The sequence below is a fragment of the Phallusia mammillata genome, chromosome 6 (assembly GCF_965637545.1).
Source record: "Phallusia mammillata chromosome 6, kaPhaMamm4.hap1.1, whole genome shotgun sequence".
In the NCBI taxonomy this organism is placed as follows: domain Eukaryota; kingdom Metazoa; phylum Chordata; class Ascidiacea; order Phlebobranchia; family Ascidiidae; genus Phallusia; species Phallusia mammillata.
Window position 1 is genome coordinate 25,943,591 of NC_137257.1, and position 14,606 is coordinate 25,958,196.

The 14,606-nt window shown below is 37.1% G+C and overlaps 4 protein-coding genes across 4 annotated transcripts; all 4 read left to right on the forward strand.

The window, feature by feature from the left end:
• The first annotated feature begins 3,460 nt into the window (after nt 1-3,460).
• Nucleotides 3,461-6,984, forward strand: LOC145233606 (uncharacterized). The gene is made up of 6 exons (XM_080098367.1): nt 3,461-3,736; nt 5,323-5,492; nt 5,637-5,700; nt 5,901-6,070; nt 6,215-6,275; nt 6,453-6,984. The coding sequence occupies exons 1-6, from the start codon at nt 3,501-3,503 to the stop codon at nt 6,796-6,798; spliced, it is 1,047 nt and encodes a 348-aa protein (XP_079954493.1). The 5' UTR covers nt 3,461-3,500; the 3' UTR covers nt 6,799-6,984.
• A 1,003-nt stretch (nt 6,985-7,987) lies between these two features.
• LOC145233969 (uncharacterized) lies at nt 7,988-9,401 on the forward strand. The gene is made up of 3 exons (XM_080098734.1): nt 7,988-8,228; nt 8,940-9,109; nt 9,296-9,401. Exons 1-3 carry the CDS (start codon nt 7,990-7,992, stop codon nt 9,361-9,363), a joined length of 477 nt encoding a protein of 158 aa, XP_079954860.1. The 5' UTR covers nt 7,988-7,989; the 3' UTR covers nt 9,364-9,401.
• Nucleotides 9,402-9,998: 597 nt separating this feature from the next.
• On the forward strand, nt 9,999-12,143 carry LOC145234085 (uncharacterized). Its single transcript, XM_080098863.1, has 3 exons — nt 9,999-10,286; nt 11,413-11,473; nt 11,657-12,143. The coding sequence occupies exons 1-3, from the start codon at nt 10,277-10,279 to the stop codon at nt 11,955-11,957; spliced, it is 372 nt and encodes a 123-aa protein (XP_079954989.1). The 5' UTR covers nt 9,999-10,276; the 3' UTR covers nt 11,958-12,143.
• A 40-nt stretch (nt 12,144-12,183) lies between these two features.
• Nucleotides 12,184-14,606, forward strand: LOC145234084 (uncharacterized). The gene is made up of 3 exons (XM_080098862.1): nt 12,184-13,391; nt 14,111-14,289; nt 14,466-14,606. The coding sequence occupies exons 1-3, from the start codon at nt 13,156-13,158 to the stop codon at nt 14,531-14,533; spliced, it is 483 nt and encodes a 160-aa protein (XP_079954988.1). The 5' UTR covers nt 12,184-13,155; the 3' UTR covers nt 14,534-14,606.

Consider the following 14,606-nt stretch of genomic DNA (forward strand, 5'->3'; position numbering starts at 1 on the left):
GCGTTGAGTAAACTTAATTGAATACAGGCAGGGTTGAAAGACGGAGTAAAACATGCTTGCGTTTCTAATACTATTATTTCTGGGTGACCTTACTCAGTTTTAACACTGGTTTCAAAATGTTTAGGGTTTTTAGTAAATTTTTAAGCGACACCAATGAACCAAATACTTGCTGTAGTCTTGCTGGTTGCTTTGATGTTGTTGGAAGCGCAACTAGTCAACGGTTTGAGTTGTGGTTTGGGATCGGATCCACCTGGATTTAAATACACTGAATGTCCTGCCTCTGCTACTTATTGTGGATTGACACAAACAACTTTTGACAATGGTTCTAAGATATCTGTCGCATCGTGCGAGGATGACGTCGTCGCATGTGATCAACTATGTGCTGGAGTCCCGTAAGTATAAATATCTGGGGGTTAAGTAAATGAAATACAACAAAACAATGTTTCACTTCAGAGTGGCATGTTGTCAATGTGTTAAAGTGAAATAAAGAAACACATTTAAAGAAGTTGTTTTTAAAAGCCTTGGCAACGTTTATATCAAACCGTTAACACGTTATATTTGTAGCATGCTTATAATGACATGCACTGTTAAATAATTACGTCTTCCTATTCATAGCAGGATTATTAACAAATAGATATGTTAAGGAATTGTAGGTCAGCATGCTGCAACGATCGGCCAAACTGCAACTTCAAGTATTTAGATGGATTACTTCATGACGTGACCTGTATGGCGGGAACAACAACAAATGAAACCCTTACCGAAACGAAAATATGCCAGGTGTATGAGTTTTGCGCAAGGAGAGAAACCATCATTGATGGACTGAAGTCAAAGAATTTGAAACAGAAACTCGACACAAGGCAACGTTGTTAGTTACTCTCACTACAACGTAGTTATGTTTGCAGTCACAACAACAACCGGCATGTGTTCGATAATCGAAACCTGCAATATGCTCTGCAACAGTTTCACGTGAGTACATTTCGTGACTTCTACAAAGGTGTTTGGGCTTTTCCGAAAGCAAAAAAAGTTCGATAAGATTGGATGGTTTGTCAAATGAGATCACATATTTTCTTCTGTTCAGAAATTGTGTATCCGCATGTTGCCGTGATGCGGATAATTGCAACGCTCGACCAGTTAGTGACATAAACAACATTGTGCGATGTGGGACCAAAATCAGACCCGATGGAAATATTGTTCAACTCAGCACTTGTGCTCCGGGCCGTCACTGTGGAAGAATAGAAGATAGTAACCAAAAAGGTTGGCCCTAAACTTAAACTAAAATACAAAGTATGAATTAAACCACTGAAAGGTGAAAATTGATGATGGTGGTTTGTAAAAGTTGAATTGAAACGAGAAACAAAGATTTGTTTGTGAGTTGTCTGAAATGCGATTTAAAGGCGTTTGCTTTAAAACCAAAACTTGTTTTCGTTTTAGCAACCGATGTTTCTTGTCAGACAGCGGCTGCCTGTGATACTGGACTTTGTGGGAACAGAACGTAAGTTATTTTTCAGTTTAGAATGGCCAAGAACTTACAGTAGCGACCTGAAGATAATTAATTAAACATAAACTTATGAGAAGTTTTTCAAATTTTCAAACTCATTATATAAAAATATTTTTTTTTAGTTTAAGATATCTATAATGAGTAAAATACACGTGTTTTTACAGTAACTGTGTGGCTGCCTTGATGCCGAAACGACCAATGTAACCTCCTGAGTGTGGCTGAACTCAATGTAAGGGGAACCACAACACTGGATACTACAACAGCAACTATAACTTCCACCTCCACTACAACAACAACACTTATAAGCACTACAGCAACAACACCTACATCCACTACAGCAGTGTTTCTTAACCTTTTTAGTGCTCGTACCCTTTGAGCGTTTATAAAATTTTCTCGTACCCCCTGTCTACAATGGCTAACGGAAGTAAACAAAATTGTAACAATAGAAATTAACCTCAGTGTATTTATAAGTTATGCGTTGAAAGCATGCATTAAAACAGTCTTGTAAGTTCAACAATATTTACAGCACACCAACAATCAGTCAATTCAAATCAGCCGAAGACATATAACAAAGTAACTTGCTTCGCATTCTTCACAAATATACCTAATAGCGTATAATTTCACACTGCATGTCGTACCCCCTGCTTTGGTGCTTCGTACCCCCAAGGGGTACACGTACCCCTGGTTAAGAACCCCTGCACTACAGGAACAACATCACCTACAACCACAGCAACAAAAACCACTACAGCAACAACAACAATCACTACAGAAACAAGATCTACAACCACAACAGCAACAACATCTGGTGCTAAACACGCAGCCCAAATTAATATTTCGATGACGATGTGTCTTGTGGTTCTCGTTGGTTCGTGATTTAACTAATGACATTCTTGGTTGGTGTTTTTGTTACAACAAAACTGCCAATACATTTGTAACTCGAATAGAGAAAAGATTTGTTTGAATTGCAACAATAAGTGTAAATACTTAACCAACATAAACACGTTTTATCGAGATGAAAACACTCATTTAATTAAAAACATAACTCCCGGAGAGCATGTATATTTAGTGGAGTTGTTTAAACAATCGCTGTTGTCAAGTAAATATTCACATTTACTACATAGATGATGTATATTGTTTTTCAAACATTCGTGTTACCCAGGAAAATGTTGAAATGTTTGTGCGTATTTTGCTGCAATGTGGTTAAGTAGAAACTGCATTAGTGCAGTCGTGTGTTGTCGAATGTTACTGGCAAGGAAGACGCACAAAAGTTTTCAGATTTTAACACATCTTCATGGGATAAAGTTTGACGACGGTTTGCGTTTGTGAAACAAAACAGGTCAGGCACTCATTTGTGTGTGTTTTAAATTTCCAGTATCTTATTACACATCGAAAATTGCAGTAAAGCATTTATGTTGTTAGAAGTCTAAAATTCATGATTTCATTTGTTTTTTCAGCGAGATTATGCCGGCCAGTTTGGCTAACTTGACTTCGGTTTAGCAATTACAGCAACCCAGACAAATTGCCTTCTGTTTTTAATCGTGAAAATCTTCAAATTCCGCTCTGTTTATCATTTTGTTTTGGCGCGTGCGTTTTGCGAGGCTTCGTTGATGCGACGTGTCTTGTAATTTGCCGCTGGCAAAATAATTCTGCTTTCAGCTCGGCCTAAATACTAATAGCTTTAACGTCGCCGGGTTATTACGCAAAAATGCCTGTTGTAGATTTTTCGTTGTTGCCTTGGGCAAACTCGCTTGTTAGTGGTTCGTGCTTATTCCGCTGCAAGACTATGTTCTTGTGACAATAATTTGTTTCACTTGTTGCTGTAACTTGTTTTATTGGCAGGTGGAAGTTTGGCGTTGAATAAAGTTATACAATATAGGCAGGGTTGAAAAAACGGCTAAAACACGCTTGCGTTTCTAATACTACTATTTTAGGGTGGCCTCACTCAGTTTCAACAGTGCTTTAAAACAGTTTAGTTGTTTTTGTAAAGTTTTAAGCGACACCAATGAACCAAATACTTGCTGTAGTTTGGCTGGTTGCTTTGATGTTGTTGGAAGCGCAACTGGCCGATAGTTTGAGTTGTAGTGAGGGATTAAGTTTGACCGGATATATAAACACGGAATGTCCTGCATCTGCTACTTATTGTGGATTGTTAGAAACTTCTGATAATGGCTCTAAAATATCTGTCGCATATTGCCAGGATGACGTCGTTGCATGCGATCAACTTTGTGCAGGAGCCCCGTAAGTATCAATTTCTATCAATTAACTGGAAAGGTGGCTTACCACACACTACAATTTCTCGTTCACAATGAATATTTTGAAACAATGATATATTTCCTATATTTGCTATGGGTCACATATTAGTCAACGTTTTTTATAACTTTAGTTGATTTTTAGCTCAGTTGGTAGAGCGCGAGTCCCGGAAAGACTCCTGTCGTGGGTTCGCAGGCTAAATTTTTTCTAACCTGTGCCTTGCTATATGGGAATGCTTGGGAGACCAGCTGATTCGGTACAACGACTTTAATAGGTCTGGCGTACTATGATTTAGTTTATTTCTGTAGGAAGAACTCATGAGTTCCCAGAAATGCAATATTTTAAGAATGCATTTCTGGAATTTCCAACAGAAAGTTTGGTGTTGTAAGGTCAGACACAGTGATTGCAACTGTATACAAATAATCACGATATATAAAGTGAAAAATATTTAAATACCATTCCGTCTAAAAAATGTTTAAACTTTTTTCTATTTTAAAGGGCTGAAAGAGTAAATGTTGGGACTATAAAGTAAACCACAACAATCGGCAAATGACATATTCTACAAGATGTCCAAATTGGACATTGTTATAAAAGTCACCTATTGTAGGGGCTGGGGTAACTGATGCGGTTCTACACCCAAATCAACAAAATACCTAGTCAAATGTCTTGAAAATTTTGATCCAGTCAGCCACTGATTACAATTTGACCACCAGAGGTGTTTAAGTGGCAAACTTTAATGTTTACAGGTTTTTATTAACACCACCCTTACTGCCTTCTACAACAAATAGCTACAATGTATTGCAAGTAGATCACAAACACAAGTAACATATGTTCGGTTGCCCTTATAAGACTATTACACCAGGAGAACTTTTTGTTTGTGGTGGCACTTTTGTGACTGGCGGGACAAACACTACGGCTATTGGACAAAACCAACAGATGGCTCACCTGTATCACTTTATTAACCATATATAGAAGTGTCATCTAAACCTATCAAATATTTCATGGAAAAGAAGGTAGACAAACCAAGAAGAAAGAACGAAGACAAAATAAATTGAATAAAATAAAAATGAGTCACGTTCGGGGACCAATAAATATGTGTGAAGGATATTCACTTCAGAGTGACGCAGGATCGCTAGTATTTTCAATGTATCGCTTAGATTTTAACTTTTGTTGTAGAAATGTGCATTTTCGTTATATTTTTGTTGAGTGAACATTAGGTTACTTTTTTGAGACCAGGACCGAAGTTGTGATTGGAATGGCGACTTCAACAAAGTAGTAGATTAAATGCAACTTCGCTCAAATACCAAGAATGTATTTTGATATTTCCTCCGGGTATCTGGCAGTTCTTTTCAAAACCGGGCACGACAAGCCCCTTTATCGCTAACATGGGAAGCACGGGTACATTAATCTGCTGCATAATTAAAAACCCAGTATTAATCTTCAGATATTTCCAACGCCGGGTTACTTTTGTAAACAAGTTTTAAACCAAAGCCGTATTTCACTAAATTTGAAAGAAGCCTTTTGTTAAGACCTAGCATTCGTATTAAGATTTTTTATTAAGAAATTGTCTTTAGGAACTGTGATTCGGCGTGTTGCAACGATAGACCAAACTGCAATGGTGCTGGAAGGGTAGTTGATTTAACATACAGGGTGACTTGTATGACAGGATCGACAACGAATGGGACCCTTACTGAAAAGGAAATCTGTGAATATTGCGCAAGGAGGGAAGTCACTAATGATGGAAGTAAGAAAGATTTGCAAGCGAACATATCCGGTTTCAATGACAATTAAAAAGTCATTTTAACAACAGAGATAATCGCGCTTTTTTAACTAGTTTACAGATCCACGGTAAATAGCTAAACTTTATAAATGCTTATGTTGTCTGCAGTTACAACAACTACCGGCTTTTGTTCGACAAAACAAGATTGTCTTTTGCTCTGCAGAAATTCAACGTGAGTAAATTTTGTGGCTTTAAAGTCTCTCCGTGATTTTGATCAAACTTTTATGACGTTTAATGATGAAAATAACGGATCAAATAGACGTAAAAAGCGACATGCTTTAATTTCATTACGTTGTTACCCAAAAGCAAAAATATATTTTGTTAGATTAACGAAACGATAAATTTTAATCTTCTAAACAATTCCGTTTTCAGAAATTGTGTATCGGCATGTTGCAATGATGCAGATGAATGCAACGTTAGACCAGTTCGTGACATAAACAACATTGTGCGATGTGCAACTAAGTTGGGCGCAGATCGAAGAAGTAGCAGTTATGTCACTTGTGCACCTGGAAACCAGTGTGGAAGAGTAGAAACCAACGCCGGTAAGCGATGCAATCTTTCACATCCTAAAAAAGTTTACCCAATATGCCATGGAGCTTACAAAAACATTAGCATGACACGAAAACAAACTACAGCAAAACTACAGCTTAATGTATGTGTTAACACTACGACTATTTGGCTTACAGTAACCGAGGTATCATGTCAGACGATTGCCGCCTGTAAAGCTGGAATTTGTGGTAACAAAACGTAAGTTTTCAAAAAAATCTTTTGGCAGTATTATTATTAAAATACGAATAACTTTATCGCAGTAAATATATTAAATCAAGTTCACTTTCAAAAACTAAGAAATCATCAGTCTAACTGTGTAAGTTTCATTTTGCGGTGTTTGTAAATAAAGTAACAACCTGTATTCCACTTTTACAGCAACTGCACGGCTGCCTGTTGCAAGAATGACGAATGTAACGCACTAAGTGTAGCTGATCTTTGCGCTTTCAAAACTGATGGGTGTAACTCCGGAATTGTCCCAAATACAACTCCCACCAGTACTACAGCAACAACAACAACTACAGCAACAACAACCACTACAGAAACTACAACTCCTACCACTACAGCAACAACAACACCTGCTACCACAACAGCAACAACAACACCTGCTACCACAACAGCAACAACAACAAATGTATCAACAACATCTGGTGCTAAACACGCAGCACAAATTAATATGTTGCTGGTGATGGGTCTTGGGGTTCTCGTTTGCTTCAAGATTTAAGCAATGACATTATTGGTTTGTGTCTTTATTACAACTCAAATGTACATACATTTGCAATTCAAACGGAGAGAAGATTCGTTTGAATTGCAACAATAATTGTAAATTGTGACTGGCGAAAATACATAAGCTATTTAAAGAAGTTTTGTCAAGCTGCAAACATTCATTTAATGAAAAGCATAACTACCAGTAAGCTTGTGTATATAGAATACATCTTAGTACAGGCTATATTATTATTATTATTATTACCCAACATTTGACGTTTTAACAATCGTTGTTTTCATAATTATCAGTGGAGGTTGTCAACTAGTCCTGAAACAGATGTTTTTACTACATGAATGATGTGTATTGTAATACAAACAAGCGTGCTCCCATGAAAATGTTGAATTACTGGTGTTTCTCTAGGGCAAAACTACTCTAGTATACTCGTGTGTTATCGAATGTCGCCAAAAATGAACAAGCACAGGAGGTTCAGAACACATCTTCATCGGGTAAAGTTTGGCGACGGTTTGTGTTTGTGAAGCAAACTAGGTCAGGCACTCATTGGTATGTGTTTTAAATTTTGAGTAGCTTTGCACTTCTGTTTTCTACAAATTCCGCTCCGTTTATAATTTCGTTTCGGCGCTCAAAGACAATATTTGTTTTTGCGAAAGTACGCATGTATTTGTATTGTGTGAAATGGCATTAGGGGTCTGCTATATTTCACCCGAATTTTTACTGCTATAAGTTAAGAGAAACAACAGCTTGGCTCTTTGTTTTGATGCAATGTAGACTATTACCGCGCGTTTTGTGAGGCTTCGTTGATGCGACGCGTCTTGTAATTTGCCGCGGGCGAAATATAACTGCTTTGAGTTGCAGCTTAAATACTGATAGGTTTAACGTTGCCGGGTTATTGCACAAAAATGTGTGTTGTAGATTTTTCGACAAAGAGTTAGCCAAGCCCGCTTGTCTATGGTCGTGCTTATTTCGCTGCAAGACTATGTTTTTGTGGCAATAATTGGTTTGGCTTGTTGCTGTAACTGGTTTAATGGCTGCTGGAAGTTTGGCGCTGAGTAAACTTAATGCAATAAACGCCGGGTTGAAAGCAGGAATGAAACACGCTTGCGTTTCTAATACTACTATTCCTGGATGGCATTACTCTTTATCAACAGTGTTTTAAAAATGTTTAGGAATTTTAAGTTTTGAGCGACAGCAATGAACCAAATACTGGCTGTAGTCTTGCTGGTTGCTTTGATGTTGTTGGAAGCGCAACTAGTCAACGGTTTGAGTTGTGCTCTGGGATCGAATCCGCCTGGATTAAACAACACTGAATGTCCTGCCTCTGCTACTTATTGTGGATTGACAGAAACAACTTTTGATAATGGTTCTAAGGTGTCTGTCGCATCGTGCGAGGATGACGTCTTCGCATGCGATCATCTTTGTGCAGGAGAGCCGTAAGTATCAATTTCCATAAGTTAAACTGGGGTTTAAGTAAGTGAAATAAAACAAAAAATGTTTTACTTCAGAGTGACATGTTTTTAATGTATTAAATAGGAACTAAGAAGGAAATTTAAGATTTGTTTTTAAAAGCCTTAATGTATTAACTTCAGCGGCTTCGGTTGATTGAAATGTACATTGGCGCTTCACTAAAATGGCAGCTGTACAATTTTTTTGCATTTAAGTGTTGTGTAAAGCAGGTTTAGGGTTAAAAAATAATAATGAAAAACTAGTTATTCGGTTCGTGAGGGGTTGTTCTAAAAATCTAAATGAACCGAACAAGCGTGAAGAAATAAATGAAGCAGGTTGTTGAGAAAACAATAGCTAAACGAGATGTATAAGAAGGCTTAGTTGCGTTTATCCTAAGGGCTCAAAACAAACAACGGAATAATCGCAACTTTGCTCAAATGCCAAACACGTTGCGCACTCTGGCTTTAGGCAACGATAGATAAGAATTGTACCAAGACCTGTTTGAAAAGCAACCATGGAAAGATATACCATCTTGATTTGCTGGATAGACATATGAATAGTAAATGATCTTCAGATTTGGCAAAGTTTATATCAAAACATAATATTTCATATTTGTAGCATGCTTACAATGACATGCACTGTTGAATAATGCTGTTTTCGTGTTTGTAGCAGGATTATTAACAAAAAGATATCTTAAGGAATTGTTATTCGGCATGTTGCAACGATCGTCCAAACTGCAACTACGAAAGTATAGGTGAATTAGTTTATGATCTGACTTGCATGACGGGAGCAACAACAAATGGAATCCTAAGTGAGAAGAAAGCATGCCAGGAGTTTTGTGCAAGGAGAGAAGTTACCACTGATGGAGGTGAGGAAAGTTGGCAAGTTAAAACATGGAAGTCCACATACGATTATAAACCAAATGATGGACCAATTCTTTTAACTATTCATAATATAGTTCAATTAATACTCAAGTCAAAGTATTTAACACAGAGGCTCGACACAAGGCAACGTTATTAATTAACTCTCATTGTAACGTAGTTTATGTTTGCAGTCACAACAACAACCGGCATGTGTTCGACAACCGAAACTTGCAATATGCTCTGCAACAATTTCAAGTGAGTAAATTTCGTGACTTTAAAATACTTTAGTCTGTAATCAAAAAGGATTTTGAGCTTTTCCGAAAGCAAAAAAGTTGGAAAAGACTAGATGACTTGTTGAATTTTGGTTTGTTAAATGAGATCACAAATTTTCTTCTGTTCAGAAATTGTGTATCGGCATGTTGCAATGACGCGGATGAGTGCAATGTTCGACCAGTTAGTGACATAAACAACATTGTGCGCTGTGTGACCAAACTCGTACCAGACGGAAGTGTTTTTGAAGTCAGCACTTGTGCTCCGGGGTATAAGTGTGGAGTAACAGAAGATGGGGACCAAGATGGTGGGTCCTTAACTTAAACAACAAAATATGAGTTAAACAACTGAAATCTGAAATTGTTGATGGTGGTTTGTAAAAGTTGAATTGAAACGAGAAACAAAGATTTTGTTAAAATACACCCGATTCGTCAACAAGTGCCCGATTAGAAGCGGTTGTGGTACGCAAAAATCCCCGTTTCTTATCGGGCGGTGTTAGAATTTTAGAACATGTGTTACAACACAGTCCGATTGCGGACGGTCTTATCGGCAATGGTCATAAAGCATTAATTTATTTTTTATTCATAAATATTATATTTATCTGTGGATATAATCGCAGGTATAATGAGTTTTACATGAAAATGGCAGTTAAATGTGAAATGTTAATACAAAAGCAAATACATTTTAAGCAGTAAAATAGCAACAGAAACAGATTTGCCTCGATTGTAAACTGTGAAATGGGCCAAGGTTGTTGTATCTAAAAGGCATCTAAGTTCTGATAACAAATGGAGTAATGAAAGTGACAGTACAGGGTCGCAAAAGCCTTTCTAGTGCTTCATGAAGCAAACTAAGGGCCATCACACCATCAAATGAGGAACTTGGAACATTGGATTTGAAACGCAATGATACACAGTAAGTGGTTGCAATGTTCTAATTTATAACATGGAAGAAAGTGATTAATTGTTGAAGAATCGTGTGGCTGAAATGAGCTCACTGAAGTGCCAGCCAAATCATTCTTGCATACAACATGTTTCTTGCCTCATTTTACATGGGGAAAATTTTGTTTTAAGATACGCACCACACACTTCAGTTTTACATGAATCAAATCCACATAAGTGTCATTTTTTTCTGCTGTGCTAGCTGTATGCAGGTTTGTTTAATAATTCTTGTATCCAAATAAAAACAAACTTGTTATGTTTGTTAGATGTGTTTAAACTTTTGTCGGTGTTGATGCTATTTTACCTACATAACATAATCATCATGCAGTTAAAATGGCAGTTCTTGGTTAAATATTTTGGACAGTTTTCACTTTGATGTAGACACCTTCAGTAAAAGTGATTCATCAGGCATGAATGAAAAATCGTTATTTTTGATCAGTAATCTGTATGATAGCTTGTTGCAACCATTATTTGATACCACCTCATCTTTAACATGATATCTGGTTTAATTTTCTAAGTAATTCAGCAAATCATTGCATATTCAGCTGTACAACGTTGTTTCACCTTTTTGTTTTTCAGTCTATTTACTTGATGACCCCTTTCAGTGTACTAATTGTAAATGCAGGCTTTTATTTGATAAAACATTTATTTCTGCTTTCATATAACTGTGGGACCCACCAACAAGTGTTGTTATGTGGAAATTGAGTTTATAAGGTGCTTACCTTTTACCGTCAATAAAACGTTGTAATTAACTGTGTATTTTGGTGTTTCATCTTGTTACAATCCTTGACATGTTTAAAATCACAAAAGGTAAACAAAAACGGTTTTAACATGTCAGCTCTAAAATACATATAATAAACGCATAAAAAATATCTTTAAAATCGGAGCAGAGCATCAAAAATGAGAGGCGTATATCATAAGCGAACGAAGGGCATGAGCGTTTTTAAATGATTTTTCGCACACACATGTTCTAAAATTCTAACACCGCCCGATAAGAAACGGAGATTTTTGCGTACCACAACCGCTTCTAATGGGGTGCTTGCTGACGGATTGGATGTGAAAGACGTTTGCTTTGAAACCGAAACTTTTTTCTGTTTCAGTAATGGAAGTTTCTTGTCAGACAGCTGCTGCCTGTGATGCTGGACTTTGTGGAAACAGAACGTAAGTTATTTTTAAGTTTCAACTGACCAAGAACTTACAGTAGCGACCTAAAGATAATTAATTCAACATAAACTTAAGAGAACGATCAATCAAACTTTTTCAAATTTCCAAAATCAGGTATTACAAAAATACTTTTTTAATGTAAGATATCTATAATGAGTAAAATACACGTGTTTCTTACAGTAACTGCGTGGCTGCCTGTTGCCAAAACGACGAATGTAACCTCCTGAGTGTGGCTGAACTCAATGTAAGAGGAACCACAACACCTGATATTACAACAATAGCAACAACACCATCAACCGCTACAGCAGCAACAACAACACCTGCCACCACTACAGCAACAACAACACCTACAGCAGCAACAACATCACCTGCCACTACAACAGCAACAATTGTGTCAACAACATCTGGTGCTAAACACGCAGCACAAATTGATATGTTGCTGATGATGGGTCTTGCGGTTCTCGGTTGCTTCATGATTTAAGCAATGACATTATTGGTTTGTGTCTTTATTACAACTCAAACGTACATACATTTGCAATTCGAACGGAGAAAAGATTCGTTTGAATTGCAACAATAATTGTAAAAAGTGACTGGCGAAAATACATAAGCTATTTAAAGAAGTTTTGTCAAGCTGCAAACATTCATTTAATGAAAAGCATAACTACCAGTATGCTTGTGTATATAAAATACGTCTTAGTAGAGGCTATATTATTATTATTATTACTCAACATTTGCCGTTTAAACAATTGCTGTTTTCATAATTATCAGTGCAGGTTGTCAACTAGTCCTGAAACAAATGTTCACATTTACTACATGAATGATGCATATTGTAATTCAAACAAGCGTGCCCCCATGAAAATATTGAATTACTGGTATTTCTCTAGGGCAAAACCGCTCCAGTAAACTTGCGGGTTATCGAATGTCGCCGAAAATAAAGACGCACAGGAGGTTCGGATTTTACCACATCTTCATCGGGTAAAGTTTGACGACGGTTTGTGTTTGTGAAACAAACCAGGTCAGGCACTCATTTGTATGTGTTTTAAACTCTCAGTAGCTTTACTTATCAAAAACTACAATAGAACATTTATGGTGTTAGAAGTTATAAATTTATAATTCAATAAGTTTTTGTTAGAGAAAAGTTGCCGGCCGCGTTGAATAACTTGACTTCGGTTTAGCAATCACAGCAAATCAGACAAATTGCCTACTGTCTTTAGTCTGGAAAATCATCGAGTTCCGCACTGTTTATCCTTTGGTTTCAAAGCGTCCGTTTTGCCAGGCTTCGATGATGTAACGTGTATTGTAATTTGCCGCGGGGAAAATAAAACTGCTTTGAGTTGCAGCCTAAATACTAACAACTTTAACGTCGCCGGGTTATTGCACAAAAAGGTCTGTCGTAGATTTTCGTTGTAGAATTGGGCAAGCTTGCTTGTCTATGGTTCGTGCTTATTCCGCTGCGAGTCTATTTTGTGACAATAATTGGTTTAGCTTGTTGCTGTAACTTGTTTAATGGCAGCTGGAAGTTATGCGTTGAGTAAAGTTAATGGAATAAAGACAGGATTGAAATAAGAGAATAAAACTCGCTTGCGTTTCTAATACTACTATTTCAGGGTGGCCTCACTCAGTTTCAACAGTGTTTTAAAAGTGTTTAGGGGTTTTTGGCAAAGCTTTAAGCAACAGCAATGAACCAGGCCCTCGCTATCGTCTTGCTGGTTTCTTTGGTGTTGTTGGAAGCGCAAATAGTCAATAGTTTGAGTTGTGCTCAGGGATCAGCTTCCGAATATAATACTACGGAATGTCCTACTTCTGCAACCTATTGTGGATTGAAAGAAACGTATTTCGGCAATGCTGATTACATTTATCTCTCATCATGCCAGGATGACGTCGTCGCATGCGATCAACTTTGTGCAGGAGTCCCGTAAGTATCAATTTCAACCAACTTAACAAGTTCAAAATGTAAAAAGAAAAACACAGTTTTGAAACTTGTTCCAATACACGGTGACAAAAAACCTGTTGTGGTAAAATATAAAATAAAATATTCTTAAGAGTGAAATAATTTCCGGTTACTTTTAAGTCTTAAACAGTGTTGGTAATGCTACGCAGGAGCTCGATTATGTGGGAGCCGTAATTTGCATTATAATGTAGATTTGGGGGCAGAAATGCCAAAAACCTAATTTATAACCTTGCGAGGTGAAGATTGTTGTAACTGTGAAATCTCTTAATTTGAAAAAGTTGACACGCGTTATGAGACAAACGCAACTAACTGTAGAAAACAGTATTTAAACGAGCTGTAAGAAAAGGCCAAGTTACGTTTGGCCTGAGGGCTCGAACGATGCAATAGATTATATTTGCAACTTTATTAAAATGCCAAGAATGATGCCAATTGCAGATTCAGGCAACGAGGCATAAGAATCGTATAAAGGCCTGTTTGAAAAGCAACCATAGTAAAAAATATCTTACTCGTTCCTGCGAAAAGGACAAAAACTCGGGTTCATTGACGTTCGGGTCTGACAAGGTTAAAAAAGTTTTGAATTAAACCTTAATAGTTCGGGGGGAGGGTGTCAGTTATGACATAAATTGCTGATTGATGTTGGTTTGAAATTCGTGCCAGAATGTTTAATGACAAAATATTTTTAGGAATTGTTGGTCGGCGTGTTGCAATGATAAGCCAAACTGCAACTTTCACCGTGATGTAATTCGAATAGTTGATGTGGTGACTTGTATGACGGGATCAACAACAAACCAAACCCTTACCGAAACGAAAACATGCCAGCCCTTTGAACTTTGCGCAAGGAGGGAAGTTACCACTGATGGAGGTGAGGAAAATTGATAAGTTAAAACAAGTCCGAGAAGGAAGTTAACAAAGAGGCGAATAAATTTAGTAACCTTTCGAAATATAATTCAAAAACAAGTCAAAGTTATTTACAAATACGTTCGACGAAGTACAACGTCGTATAATGCTTTGCATTGTAACGTAACGTTTTGTTTGCAGTAACAACAACAACAGGTTTGTGTTCGACTGATCAAACTTGCAATCTGCTTTGCGCAAATTTCACGTGAGTAAATTTCGTGACTTACATGAAGTTCAATCCTGTTTTCCATAAAAATTCAAAATACGAGACATTCGAAACCA